Source organism: Dendropsophus ebraccatus, chromosome 5 (genome assembly GCF_027789765.1).
Source record: "Dendropsophus ebraccatus isolate aDenEbr1 chromosome 5, aDenEbr1.pat, whole genome shotgun sequence".
Taxonomy (NCBI): Eukaryota; Metazoa; Chordata; class Amphibia; order Anura; family Hylidae; genus Dendropsophus; species Dendropsophus ebraccatus.
In genome coordinates, this window is record NC_091458.1 from 53,411,096 (window position 1) to 53,424,483 (window position 13,388).

Here is a 13,388-nt window from a genome sequence, read left to right on the forward strand (position 1 = left end):
TCACGCAGCTAATCCGCAATACATGTATTCTTATTATTATTAATAAGTGTATTGTGGATTTCATGCGTGAGACTCCCGGCGGATCCGCCTGTGTGAATTTACCCTTAGTCTGTTTTATAGACCACATATGCAGATATCTAAGCTGCACATTTCAAGTAAGGGCGGGTTCACACTACGGAATTCTCGGACGATGTCCGCGGAATTCTGTCGGCTGTCCGCCCGCACATCTGGGCGCCTTTCCGCCGGCCCCATAGACACCATTCTATGAGCCGGCGTATTCTGCTATACGCTGAAAGAAGTGTCATGTCACTTCTTTTAGCGGATCGCGGAATACGCCGGCCCATAGAATGGTGTCTATGGAGCCGGCGGAAAAGCGCGTGCCCGTGCGGGCGGACAGCTGACGGAATTCCGCGGACATTGTCTGCGAGTATTCCGTAGTGTGAACCCGCCCTAAGAGCATAAACCACTGTTCCACAACATGTGGCTGTCCGGCTGCAAAACCACAATGACTACTGTGCGCCCTGACATCCAAAGTTTTGTAGTTTTTTTTAACAGGTGGAGAGTCACAAGTTGGGGAACACTGGCCTTATCAATCATATACGGAATATCACCTCCAGTCAGCAGTAGCTAAGGATGATACCTGTCACTCTGAATTACATCACATTAAAGTGTCACATAAGTGCAAGAACAGAATAATCTTTATTATGAGAACCTGAAAGGTGTAGTGACGAATGGTCCTAATATAAATAGGATGTAGTTTACATGAACGATTCATTAAGTCTCTGTGAAGAGTGGTCGCATGGCAGCAGTGCTACTGGTGTCCCCAGCCACAATGGTGCCTATCGCCGGTGTAAAGCGTGGAAACTGTGCATTCACAAAGTAGAAGGGAATATGGGAGAGGCGGCCTGAACTCCATAGCTACAGCAAAAGACAAAAACAGGATAGATTAGATTAGAAGGCATGACATACCTAGAGGATAACAACTACACACAGTACAGTTCAGTAGTGCTCATCTATAGTATGGATGCATAAATGTAACATTTTGATGTAGCATCTTCTGGAAAATGGCATCTCAGATTAATCCCTACCTGTGTCTGTGGAGCAGAACAACTGGAATAAGAAACCCTGCTGGTGCAATTCATGCCACAATCCACTGTATGGCTATGTTCACACAACGTTAAACAGAGAAAAAGTGTCCAATTTTAAAATTCAAAATAACGTCCGTTATTGCCGCAAATTCAATACATTGCCATGGCAATCGGTTAAGTCAATGGAAAGACGGACGTTAAAATAAAAGAACATGATCATTATTTTCGGACATCTTTTGCAAACAGCGGACATTTTTATTAGTTAACATACAGTTTTTCTTTTGTCACTGTTCTTTCTCTGTTTTTTACTAATAAATTCAATGAATTTTTAAATTAAGCCGCATGCAAAGTAGAATAATGTACAAACACAAGAGAAGGCCAGACTGCTAAAGAACGTCCGTCATTATAAACAGAGCTCAAAAAACGTGTGAACATAGCCTATGACTGGTTTACTAGTAGTGCAAACAAGGAACAGTTGAAGAGGTTCCTCAGGCATGATCACAAGTTTGTGAGATCTCTACCCTCATGCATCAGAGTGTGTTTACAGGAGGTGATAGAATCCCTAATATTTCTGTAGAAAATGTTTCCCCTCTTGTGTTTTATAAACCTAACCTATGGCTTGAGTACAGCTGTTCGATTATTAGTGGTGTGACAGCCAGCTAAGCCACAATCATACTTGGCAATGGACAGTTAAATCTTCTTGTGACCAGTATTATAAACATACACATAAGTATAATAAGTCTTGATACATGGCACAAAAAACTTTACCACAGAAAGCAATGCCCCCTTCTGGAAACACGGGTGAAACTGCATGAGTTGGGGATCTTCGCCCACTTTGCTTGGAATGAAGCCACTATAAAAAGACATTCAGGCTTATGTCAGAAACAAATTTTGCATGATTTTTTCAGTTCAACTTTTTGGCAGTATTTCTGGAATTTTCTAATTTTTTGCATACAGATACTTTCCTGCAAAAACAGCACCACCCCTATCCCCAGGTTGTGTGTGGTATTGAACTTCAGCTTCATTAACTTAAATGCAGGGATGGGGAACCTTCGGCCCTCCAGCTGTTGCAAAACTACAATTCCCATCGCTGTCCAGGCATGATGGGAATTGTAGTTTTGCAATAGCTGGAGGGCCAAAGGTTCCCCATCCCTGCTTTAATGGAACTGAGCTGCAAAACTCACATGCAAACTGAGGATAGGAGAGGTGCTGTTTCTAGAAGAAAGTGGCCATGTTTTTCTAAGCTTCAATAATCCTTTTAAGAAATAAAACAGGTGACTGACAACTTGTTCCAGAAGACAATCTCTTTTTACCAAGAAACTGATGCTATAATTTATCTGAACACCATAGGTATGACCTTGGACAATCAGATATTATCACCTAGCTGTTTTGGCATTTATTTCCCTGGTGGCAGCCACTGCAAAGGAAGTGCAGCCCTACATGCCAACCATTTAAAGCGACTCTGTACCCACAATCTGACCCCCCAAACCCCTTGTACCTTCGGATAGCTGCTTTTAATCCAAGATCTGTCCTGGGGTCCGTTCGGCAGGTAATGCAGTTATTGTCTTAAAAACTATTTTTAATCCTACAGCGCTGTGTCTAACAGCCGGTGCTTACATTTGTATATGCATTAGGCTGGCTCACCTCTCCTTCCCTCCTCAGCATTAGGATTGATCCAGGAACATTTACTGCTGTTTCAGCTTTGCACAGGTGTCTTAAAGGGGTATTCCGGGCAAATTACATAATTTAACACTGCACTTACAAAGGAAAGTTATATAACATTGCCATTTACACTCATTAGGACAGCTGTAATGTTACCCGTTTTTCAAAGAATCAAAGTCCCACAGGAAGTTCTGTAGTTCAGGAAGTAGGAAACACATCACGTCTCAATGCTGTTCCACAGGTGCCATATTGGGACGTGATGTATTTCCTCTCTGTCACAGGGAAACCCGCCCCTCAACACATCCTCTGCCCGCCCCACTCCTCCTCTGCCTGCCCAGTTTTACAATACATACTATATTATCTGTCGGGCTCCCTCCTCTGCACGATCTCAGTCTCCTCTGCTTCTCAGTCATCCTGGAGATCGGCAGCTGCTTGCAGCATCAGATGTCACAGATCTAATAGGAGGCATTTGGCACCCTTTCAATGCCAGATGCCTGCTAGGAGATGACTGGTGTCTGATGCTACAGGATTCTCCTCCAGAATGACTGAGAAGCAGAGGAGACCTCGGATACCAGATTCAGCTATAACTCATAGTCCAGCAGCTGACAGCAAGCAGCAACATCTTTCTGGAGCTGAAAGGGTTTGTTTCAATGCTCCCTGGAAGATCCTGGCCGAGTTCAAGCTCCTGAAAGATGTTGCTGCTTGCTGTCAGCTGCTGGACTATGTGTTATAGTATATATTAAAAGTAGAAAATGGTGGCTGCAATTTTTATTCACTGGACACCCAAATAAGGGGGCTGGGTTGTCAGTATTTACCATTACTGCTTGTGTAGGAGACAAAGCTGTGCAGTGGGAGGGGAATAGATGGAGGAAGGTGGTGAATAGAGGAGCTGGGGAATAGAGGAGCTAGGGATGGAGGGCGGGGTTGTGGCCATGTTTGTGGGTGGGAGGTTTACAGAGGCAGGCCAGGGAAACAAGGCATTGTGGGAACTGTAGGAATATGCAGTTCTCAACCAAGTTGTCGGCACTCTGTGACTTGGTGCTCGTGGATGCCAATACGATTCCTCACTAACAAATTCCCGGCACTCTCTCAGCACTTCAATTGCAAAGTGATTTATTCATAATAGGAGGTGCACAAACATACACAAAGTCAGGACGCGTTTCGGCGTTACCGCCAAAGGCCGGTAACGCCGAAACGCATCCTGACTTTGTGTATGTTTGTGCACCTCCTATTATGAATAAATCCCTTTGCAATTGAAGTGCTGAGAGAGTGCCGGGAATTTGTTCGTGTAGGAATATGCAGCACACAGACACTGGTCCAAACAGGAAGCTGGAGATGTAATCAGCAGCAACAGAGAACAGTGCAGGGGGCAGCGATAGCAGCCAGAGTGGGAAGAAATGTGACAGAGAGGAAGCCAGTAACCATCCCCCAGTGTGTGAGAAGTTTAGATTTTACAGGGGGTGCCTGGAGTACTCCTTTAATGATCCAGCCCATGTTCATTATACACAAAGCTGGGGAATAGGAAGCAATCTGCCTGGAGCATTCCTAATCATGAGGAGGGAAGAAGAGGTTGTGCCAGCCTAATGCATATACTAATGTAAGCCCTGGCCGTTAAGACACAGAGCTGCAAGTTTAAAAGTTATTTTTATGACAATAACTGCATCACCTGGCGAACGGACCCCAGGACAGATCTTGGATTAAAAGCAGCTATCCGAAGGTACAAGTGGTTTGGGGGGGACAGATTGTGGGTACAGAGTCACTTTAAGTGAATGGGTGTTTATGTAATGCAGAGACATGGCTAGGTCCTTTGCAGCTGCTCTTCCGTCTGGCCCATAACAGACCATATGGAAGGGCTGCTATGATAGGACAGCACCTTTAAGAGCGGCTACATTTACTAAGTAAGAACGGTCACTTTACGTAACATACAACATAAAATGATAGAATACTTTTAAATCTTACCAAGGAAGAAGCTCAAACTTTGGGCTGTTCTTAGTGCGGTAAATGGCAATTACCGCTTCACTTGTCTTGTCATCTGGATTCTCTGAAAGGGGGATCAGTTAGATTTTGAACATTACAAGACATGAGAAGAATATTGTTCTATTTGTTTAAGTACACAGCATATACTATTGTTGCATCTCCTTTGCAACAACAACAACAACAGATAATACAAAGTCTTTTATATGGACCATGGGCATGAATGCAGGTGAAAATAGATCTGGCTGGCTAATAGCAGGATATATGGATGAAAAAAAAAAACAAGGACAATACAGATCTGAAATATCAGAAGAATCTGTGTTCATCAAAACCTGTTTGAATATGCACCAGATATTACATAATGGTAAACCAGCCCCACCTCTTAGCAGCACAGCTAGCCTCTCTCCACTGGGGTCCCACACCATAGACTGGATTTCCCCTCCAACTCTGCAATATATAATGATGACACAAATGTCATAGTTTCCACGATATATACATGTTTACACAACACAGGCATTCTGCCTTATTTACTCACCTGACTTCTCCCTCTTCTCTCTCAAAAACTATTTCAGACACATCAGCAATTGGTGTTGCGCGTTCATTTCCACCAACACAAGCGGCCTCCCCTATTTAATATGGAAGATGAAAGAGATGAGTCATCAGGCATGTCAAAAGTCATTGATTGCAGCGGGTCTCACTGCCAAGATCAGGAGTTATAGCAGAAAATACATTTAGATACAAGTAACAGCACATCAGGGATCAGTTTTTAATGATATGTCACATGAACCGCCACGGGGACCCACATCCTGTGCCACAATAGGGATCTTCCAACCCCCATCCTATCAGATTCAGGCAGAGAACATGGGAATAAGTCTCTCCTTTTCTATACCAGTTACTGAAACAGCCAGTGAGGTCTTGCTCAGCTGTTTTTCCGATTCCCACAGATGTGAGCAGAGAGTGCTACAAACATACCATTCTATAACATTCTATTCTTACCTTTCCACGCTCTTCCGGTGTTGTCCTGCTTCATCTTCGGGTCCCCGGCTGAACGTTCCTGCCTCCACTTTCAAGACAAACCCATCTTAGGGGTGACAGCCCACTCAGCCAATCACTGGCTGAGATAGGACAGTGCAGCTGACAACTGACAGTAGAGGCAGGATCATTCAGCCAGGACTTGAAGATGATGCAGGAGGACACCGGGGAGTGCAGAAAGGAGGATAGCCCGTTTGTTATGCATACATATTAAGACTTTAATTTCAGTGGAATACCCCTTTAAGCAGGGTATTATTAGGGACTATGAGAGAAGTGCAAACAAAGAGTGAAGCATTTGTCATAGCAACCAATCCAATACTAACTCTCAATCCCCACAGCACTTTTGGGATTTAAAAATTGAACCTTGATTTTGTCACTGCCAGCGAAACCACTATTCCTTACAGAAAATCTTATCTAGTTGTGTCAGTCTCCTAAATGTCTGAGAAATAACTCTTTTAACAATTAAACGTGAGACAAGGAATAAACTGCCTACTATGTTAATCCAGATTTTACAATAATTGCTAGGAGCACAGCGATCTATAACAGGTTACTCAGGTCTTCATCTGTTTTTCAAGTCTATAGTTTTCCACTTGAATCCTGAATGTTCAGTCGCACTGCAATATATGCATTATTGGTTCCTGTATATACTACCTCAATTATACAACTTACCAATACATTAATATTTATTTGTGTAAATCTTTGCTCACTGTGAACTAATAAGTCAAATGGATGGTCCTTCTCAGTGTCAATCACTAAGTAGAACCACCCACTTGACTACTTAGCCCAAAATGAGCAGAGATATACATAAATAAACGGCAAGGTATCCTGACACCTTTCCCACAAAGCGATATATCAATCTGCTCAGCTCCTCCTGCTCTATAACAAGTTGCCTGCAGGGTTTCAGGTCTATAAGTACAGTTTGGGTAAAGCAGATAAGACTAGAGTTAATAAGTTAGGCACTTACCGTCTAATACAGAGAATGATAAGCTGTATATTACAGACTCTCCCTTTACAGCAAAAAGCAGACGACATCCATCTGGACTCCAACATCCAGTCTGTGTAGTGGAAAGACATAAACATATTAGACATTGCAAAAGAGGATGTAGATATAGACGCAAGTTACTCTGTAAACAAACCTGGCAGCGGCCGTTGAGTGTTGGCCAGCGCTCACAAGTCCACATGTGTGTTTCCCAGACCCTGGAAGATACCAACAGAGTAATAATGATAAAAGCCAGTGATAAATCACTCCATGATGATTTCTGCTTAGGGCTCCTTCACACCATGTCTTGGCACTCTGCTGCTTGTATACATTGGCAACCTGTCAAAATCGGCTGCTGGAAAGACTTGGGCTCTATTTACTTCAATGGGCCAAATGTAGTCAACTAGTAACAGACACATAAAGAAGTTTTTACTTGGACTCAAAAGCATGGTATACATCAGCAGCCAATTTTGACAGATTGCGGACACAAAGGAGTGGCAAGTCTTAGTATGCACCCTCACTTACCTAAATACAGCGGATGGGGTGGCCGAGAGCACCTTGCTGCCATCTGGGGACCAAGACAAGAACGTGACTCCGCCACCTCCTGTTCTCTGTAGTGGTACACAGCTTTCTGTAGAGACGTCCCACACCTCATAACACATAGCAGGAAATAAAAAGACCTCATGTAAGACAGGTGCTTAAAATGTATGACGTTGTATAATCTTGACGTATGATACAGAAGAATTTTCTGCCTAAAAAGACCATATGCAGGTTTACTCTAAGTAATGTGTGTTTTATACAAACATCTGATAGTCCAGCGTATCTCAAAGTGGAGAAAGTCCAGATCTGACTAGTGTAGTGGTTACTCACCAACATAGTAGTGTCCACAGGAGATGCAGACAGCAACACTCCACCTTTGGGAGACCAAGCTACACTAGTAACCGGACTGTGACCTGGATATGTAAGGATCTGAGCACAGCCTGATGAGGGCCTGTTAACAAAAGATTGGACATAAAACAACCGCAAAAATACAGGGGTATTCACTATATAGGTGATAACTGCTCTATTGGTGGGGGTCCGAGAAACTAGAACACCTAGAATAGAGGTCCCATGCACACCCCCCCCCCCCCCCTTAGAATGGAGCAGTGGTCAAACATGCACAGTAATGCTCCAAACCAAGATATACAAACTAAGGGAGCATTCGCACGTCTGCAAATTTGTAATGGATTTGTTCCCCGCCCGGCATGATATCAGTATCACGCCGGCAGCGGGGAAACTCTTTGAATTGCCACAGCATTGTAGTGACAAAGCAACAGCGATTCAAAGAGTTTCCCGCTGCTAGCATGATGATCATCATTATGCGTGCAGAGAATAAATCCTTTACATTCCTTCTGCGGAAGTGTGAATGCCCCGTGATAGTGGAGTTCTGCACTTGGCCATCTCTGACACTCCTACAGACTTTGAATGGAGTGGGAATGTGCATGCTAAACTACCACTCAGTGCAGACAGAGGGGCCCAGGTCCCACAGGACCAATGCAGATGCAAGGATAAAAGAGTCACCACGTGTTACCTTGTGGACAGGGAGGTGGGGTCAATGTGCCACACCAGGACACAGCTCTGACAGGCCACAGCTAAAATCGATGCACACAATGGTTTCCATGCCATGCTCGCCACATCCTTCTGCAGACGGTGCTTTAATGTAGGTATTGTTGGGCTAAAATATAGGATATAATATATATAATATATACATATATATCCACAGGCTTTACCAAAAAACAGATTACGAAAATAATGTGTAGCATCCCGATATTTTCAGAATGTACCCAGTTTTTTTTGTTTGTTTGTTTTTCTACTCAAAATATCCCTAGAAAGGGAATTATGTTACAGTAAGCATCCAAACTACCAGAGGGAAAGAGATTCTGTAGACCCTGCTGCACAAACTGAGGGAAATGCTCTTTAGGAAAGGAGTGTGTGGGGGGAGACAATGCTATCACTGCCCACACATATCTTACCTTCCTGTGGTGTATATTCGAATAGAGTCATCTACAAGAGCCAAGGCAAATTTGGTGGTGTGAGGGTGCCAAGCAAAGGCTCGGAGTGAACACCCAGCCCTGATACAAAAGAAAACAGCCCTTTAAATGCCATCCAACTTGCCTAGTAGCCAAAAACAAGGCCAGCATCTACTAACCAGTCACAAGCCTGAGAGAATTCCGCTGTGAGATCCTCACTCTTCATCTATGGACACAAGTAGAGTGCTCAATATAAGAACCTTTAAAACCGCTAAAGAGAAAGTACTCATCTGCTTCTGGATCTTCCTTAGGCTGGGTTCACACTACATTTTTGAAATCCGTTTTTAGCAAAAATCGGATAAAAAAATGGATGCAATTGTGTGCAGCCATTTTGATCCGTTTTTCCATTGACTTCCATTGCAAAAAAAAGGATCAAAACGGATCTGGTTTTTTTTTTAACGGACACAAAAATGAGGTTGACCACGTTTTTGTGCACCTTAAAAAAAAAAACGGATCCTTTTTTTTTTTTTTTACAATAGAAGTCAATGGAAAACGGATAAAAACAATTGCATAAGTTTTTTTTTTTTTGCAAAAAACAGATTGCAAAAACGTAGTGTGAACCCAGCCTTACACTATAATGAACAATAACGTGTGACATAGAAAAGACACTGAACCACATTCTCGGGATTGCTAGGGGTCCCAGCACTCTTATTTCCACAATTCCAGCATTTACAGGATATGGAATTCAAAGCTGTTTCTAGTAGAAAATCCCTCGCACTGCCCTGCTCCCATAGTATTGAAACCTCACATGTGGCTCTGACAATCGAGAAGCTTATTGATGATCAGCGTTCAGCATAAATTTGGCACCAGAATTCATTGTTAGATAATATAATGGTTAGCTTAAGGAAACACTACACAGACATGACAGGCAACTTACTAAAAGGTGTGGAAAAAGCGATCCATGGAAAGAAGAAACCCATCGGCATGCAGCAAGTAAACAGCGTGACACACGACACAGTAATGGGGGCACTGCAGGGACAAATCGTCACATGTTAAAAAAGGAACTAGAACGCCTGACTATAAAAGTAAAACCTAAGGCTGCGTTCCCATCTGCATTAGAAAATTCGTTGGGGGCCTCCATGGAAGATTCCATCCAAGAACACAAAGACAAAAAATTTTTTTTTTGTCCAATCAAATGACATACACCATGCTGAAGTTCAATTGAGGCCATTAAAGTCAACAGGGACTGCCAGACACCATTGGCACAACTCCAGTGCCATTCCCACAGCTACAACGATAGAGCAGATGAATGGAAATACCAATGCATATGTAAAGCTAACCTACTGAAATATCTTACATTTACCCACTTTATCATCCCTATCAAATATACTTTATATTGACAACCTGCCAATCAGACATTACCCTCTTCCTCAGAGCTGGAAAGCTCTTCCAGCAGTCCAGGAAGTCCCATCTGGTGCCTGGAGAGGAAAAGCAATGTTTTATTATATAAAGCTGACTCTATGGGTATTATCCACATGTAAAAAGCAGAATGATAGACTGGCAGAGGATCAAGAGGAAACTCACCAGGTGTTTAAACAGCGTTTCCAGACCGTCTCCTTGTGATGTATAAAGGCTGCTTTACTGTTCAGCTCCATCCGACCAGGAGCCTTTAGGGCATCCAGAGGAATCATCAGTTCTGGGACATTGACCATCTGCAGGGACACAATGACCAAGCTGCTTGACCAGCTGCAACCACTATGTCTGTATTACTACAACCGTACCATCCTTGTCAACCAGGTTCTAAAACTGATGGAGGACATGCTCTACGAGCGCCAAGCCATGGATTTCAGATGCAATCTTCCAGTGTTCCTCAGAACTGACTGAGAACCGTTCTCATAAAGATTTTGGCCAGTGGAATGAGGCAACGTGCATCTTACTCATCTGCATTTTTAGCATCTACCACTAGTTATATGCTTTTCCCACATTATCATATAGATGTACATCCTACTAAAGGACACAAACACTTTATCCCATCATTTCTAATCTGTAACACAAGCTCTTACCGCAGTGTGGAATGAGGGTGGTGGGCTTTCATCGGCCAGCCAGGGGATCATTGTATTGTTGTATTCATACATGGTGACATCGCCACGGGGCAGAGGAGGAGGGAACAGGTCCAAGGAACACATCTTGATCTGTATATGAGAGACTGCAACATATGAGAACGTGTGGGTGGTGTACTGCAGGCAGTAACAGGGGTTATCCAGGATTAGAAAAGCACAGCTACGGTACTTTCTGGCAAAAACAGCTCCCTGGCATCACCGCATCATCCACCTCCCAGACATCACTGGTGTCACCGCATCATCCACCTCGCAGACATCACTGGTGTCATCGCATCATCCACCTCGCAGACATCACTGGTGTCATCGCATCATCCACCTCCCAGACATCACAGGTGTCACCGCATCATCCACCTCGCAGACATCACTGGTGTCACCGCATCATCCACCTCCCAGACATCACAGGTGTCACCGCATCATCCACCTCCCAGACATCACTGGTGTCACCGCATCATCCACCTCGCAGACATCACTGGTGTCACCGCATCATCCACCTCCCAGACATCTCAGGTGTCACCGCATCATACACCTCACAGACATCACTGGCGTCATACACCTCCCAGACATCACTGGTGTCACCGCATTACACACCTCGCAGACATCACTGGTGTCACCGCATCATACACCTCGCAGACATCACTGGTGTCACCGCATCATACACCTCGCAGACATCACTGGTGTCACCGCATCATCCACCTCCCAGACATCACAGGTGTCACCGCATCATACACCTCCCAGACATCACTGGCGTCATACACCTCCCAGACATCACTGGTGTCACCGCATTATACACCTCGCAGACATCACTGGTGTCACCACATCATCCACCTCCCAGACATCACTGGTGTCACCGCATCATCCACCTCCCAGACATCACAGGTGTCACCGCATCATCCAACTCCCAGACATCACAGGTGTCACCGCATCATCCACCTCCCAGACATCACAGGTGTCACCGCATCATACACCTCCCAGACATCACCGGCATCATACACCTCCCAGACATCACAGGTGTCACCGCATCATCCACCTCCCAGACATCACAGGTGTCACCGCATCATCCACCTCCCAGACATCACAGGTGTCACCGCATCATCCACCTCCCAGACATCACTGGTGTCACCGCATCATCCACCTCCCAGACATCACAGGTGTCACCGCATCATCCACCTCCCAGACATCACAGGTGTCACCGCATCATACACCTCCCAGACATCACTGGTGTCACCGCATCATACACCTCCCAGACATCACTGGTGTCACCGCATCATCCACCTCCCAGACATCACTGGTGTCACCGCATCATCCACCTCCCAGACATCACCGGCATCATCCACCTCCCAGACATCACTGGTGTCACCGCATCATCCACCTCCCAGACATCACCGGCATCATCCACCTCCCAGACATCACAGGTGTCACCGCATCATACACCTCCCAGACATCACTGGCATCATCCACCTCCCAGACATCACTGGCATCATACACCTCGCAGACATCACAGGTGTCACCGCATCATACACCTCCCAGACATCACTGGTGTCACCGCATCATCCACCTCTCAGACATCACTGGCATCATCCACCTCCCAGACATCACAGGTGTCACCGCATCATACACCTCGCAGACATCACTGGTGTCACCGCATCATACACCTCGCAGACATCACCGGCATCATACACCTCGCAGACATCACCGGCATCATACACCTCGCAGACATCACCGGCATCATACACCTCGCAGACATCACCGGCATCATACACCTCGCAGACATCACTGGCATCATACACCTCGCAGACATCACTGGCATCATACACCTCCCAGACATCACAGGTGTCACCGCATCATACACCTCACAGACATCACTGGCGTCATACACCTCCCAGACATCACTGGTGTCACCGCATTATACACCTCGCAGACATCACTGGTGTCACCGCATCATCCACCTCGCAGACATCACTGGCATCATACACCTCGCAGACATCCTTCACCCATCATGTAAACAGTGATAGACATTCCCATAATCCTAGAAACAGCCAATATCCTGCTCCCCATGTATTATGCTCCAGCATACCAGTCTAACAATCAGTGCTGACAGGATACCACCAGTACACACAGTACATAATAACCATATAATAGTATAACCGCACACCTTACCGCACTGACCTCGGACACTATTCAGAAATCCGCGCCGCCGTATTGACGAATCAGCGCTGGGAGTGCGGCGCCCGAGAGGCTGAGACGCTTCCTGACAACGTGAGGATCACGTGATTGTCGCAGAGCTGACGTCTCCGTGTCATGTGACTGCAGTCCGCGCTGTAGCGCTGTCCTTTGTATAAAGTTACATGCTGTGGTGTCGGATTTGTCTGTAATGGCGGCGGTTATTATGCGGTACCGCTTGTGTCATAGTGACCTGCTGTCCCACTATGTGCAGCCTCCGCCGTTATAGTCAATCAAGGTCATCAACACGGACAGCAGAGACCGTGCACCGCTTCATTACACCGGGATCTCGCTGACTTCACAG

General features: G+C 45.2%; 1 protein-coding gene across 6 annotated transcripts; it reads right to left on the bottom strand.

Annotated features, from left to right (window-relative positions):
* Window positions 1-402: 402 nt before the first annotated feature.
* On the bottom strand, window positions 403-13,188 carry AAAS (aladin WD repeat nucleoporin). 6 transcript variants are annotated; one of them, XM_069972186.1, is made up of 17 exons: window positions 13,031-13,188; window positions 10,808-10,950; window positions 10,329-10,456; window positions 10,167-10,222; window positions 9,682-9,773; window positions 8,924-8,970; window positions 8,748-8,846; window positions 8,306-8,449; window positions 7,606-7,726; window positions 7,261-7,385; window positions 6,893-6,953; window positions 6,721-6,811; window positions 5,260-5,350; window positions 5,104-5,171; window positions 4,710-4,791; window positions 1,857-1,941; window positions 403-918 (listed from the first exon to the last, which is right to left on the bottom strand). In XM_069972186.1, the coding sequence occupies exons 2-17, from the start codon at window positions 10,928-10,930 to the stop codon at window positions 775-777; spliced, it is 1,557 nt and encodes a 518-aa protein (XP_069828287.1). In that variant the 5' UTR covers window positions 10,931-10,950; window positions 13,031-13,188; the 3' UTR covers window positions 403-774. The 6 variants fall into 6 exon arrangements, with proteins under 6 accessions (XP_069828287.1, XP_069828291.1, XP_069828288.1 ...); XM_069972190.1 differs by having other exon boundaries at window positions 13,022-13,188; XM_069972187.1 differs by having other exon boundaries at window positions 10,808-10,936; window positions 13,017-13,188.
* Between the last annotated feature and the right edge of the window lie 200 nt (window positions 13,189-13,388).

What these genes read in the sequence shown, in the direction of transcription:
- AAAS (XM_069972186.1), bottom strand. Translation starts at nt 10,930, where the DNA reads ATGTGTTCCTTGGACCTGTTCCCTCCTCCTCTGCCCCGTGGCGATGTC. An exon ending in CACTCAACGGCCGCTGCCAG is followed by an intron (nt 6,812 to 6,892) that starts GTTTGTTTACAG and finishes TCCACTACACAG; the next exon opens with ACTGGATGTTGGAGTCCAGA. An exon ending in AGAGAAGAGGGAGAAGTCAG is followed by an intron (nt 5,172 to 5,259) that starts GTGAGTAAATAA and finishes TATATATTGCAG; the next exon opens with AGTTGGAGGGGAAATCCAGT.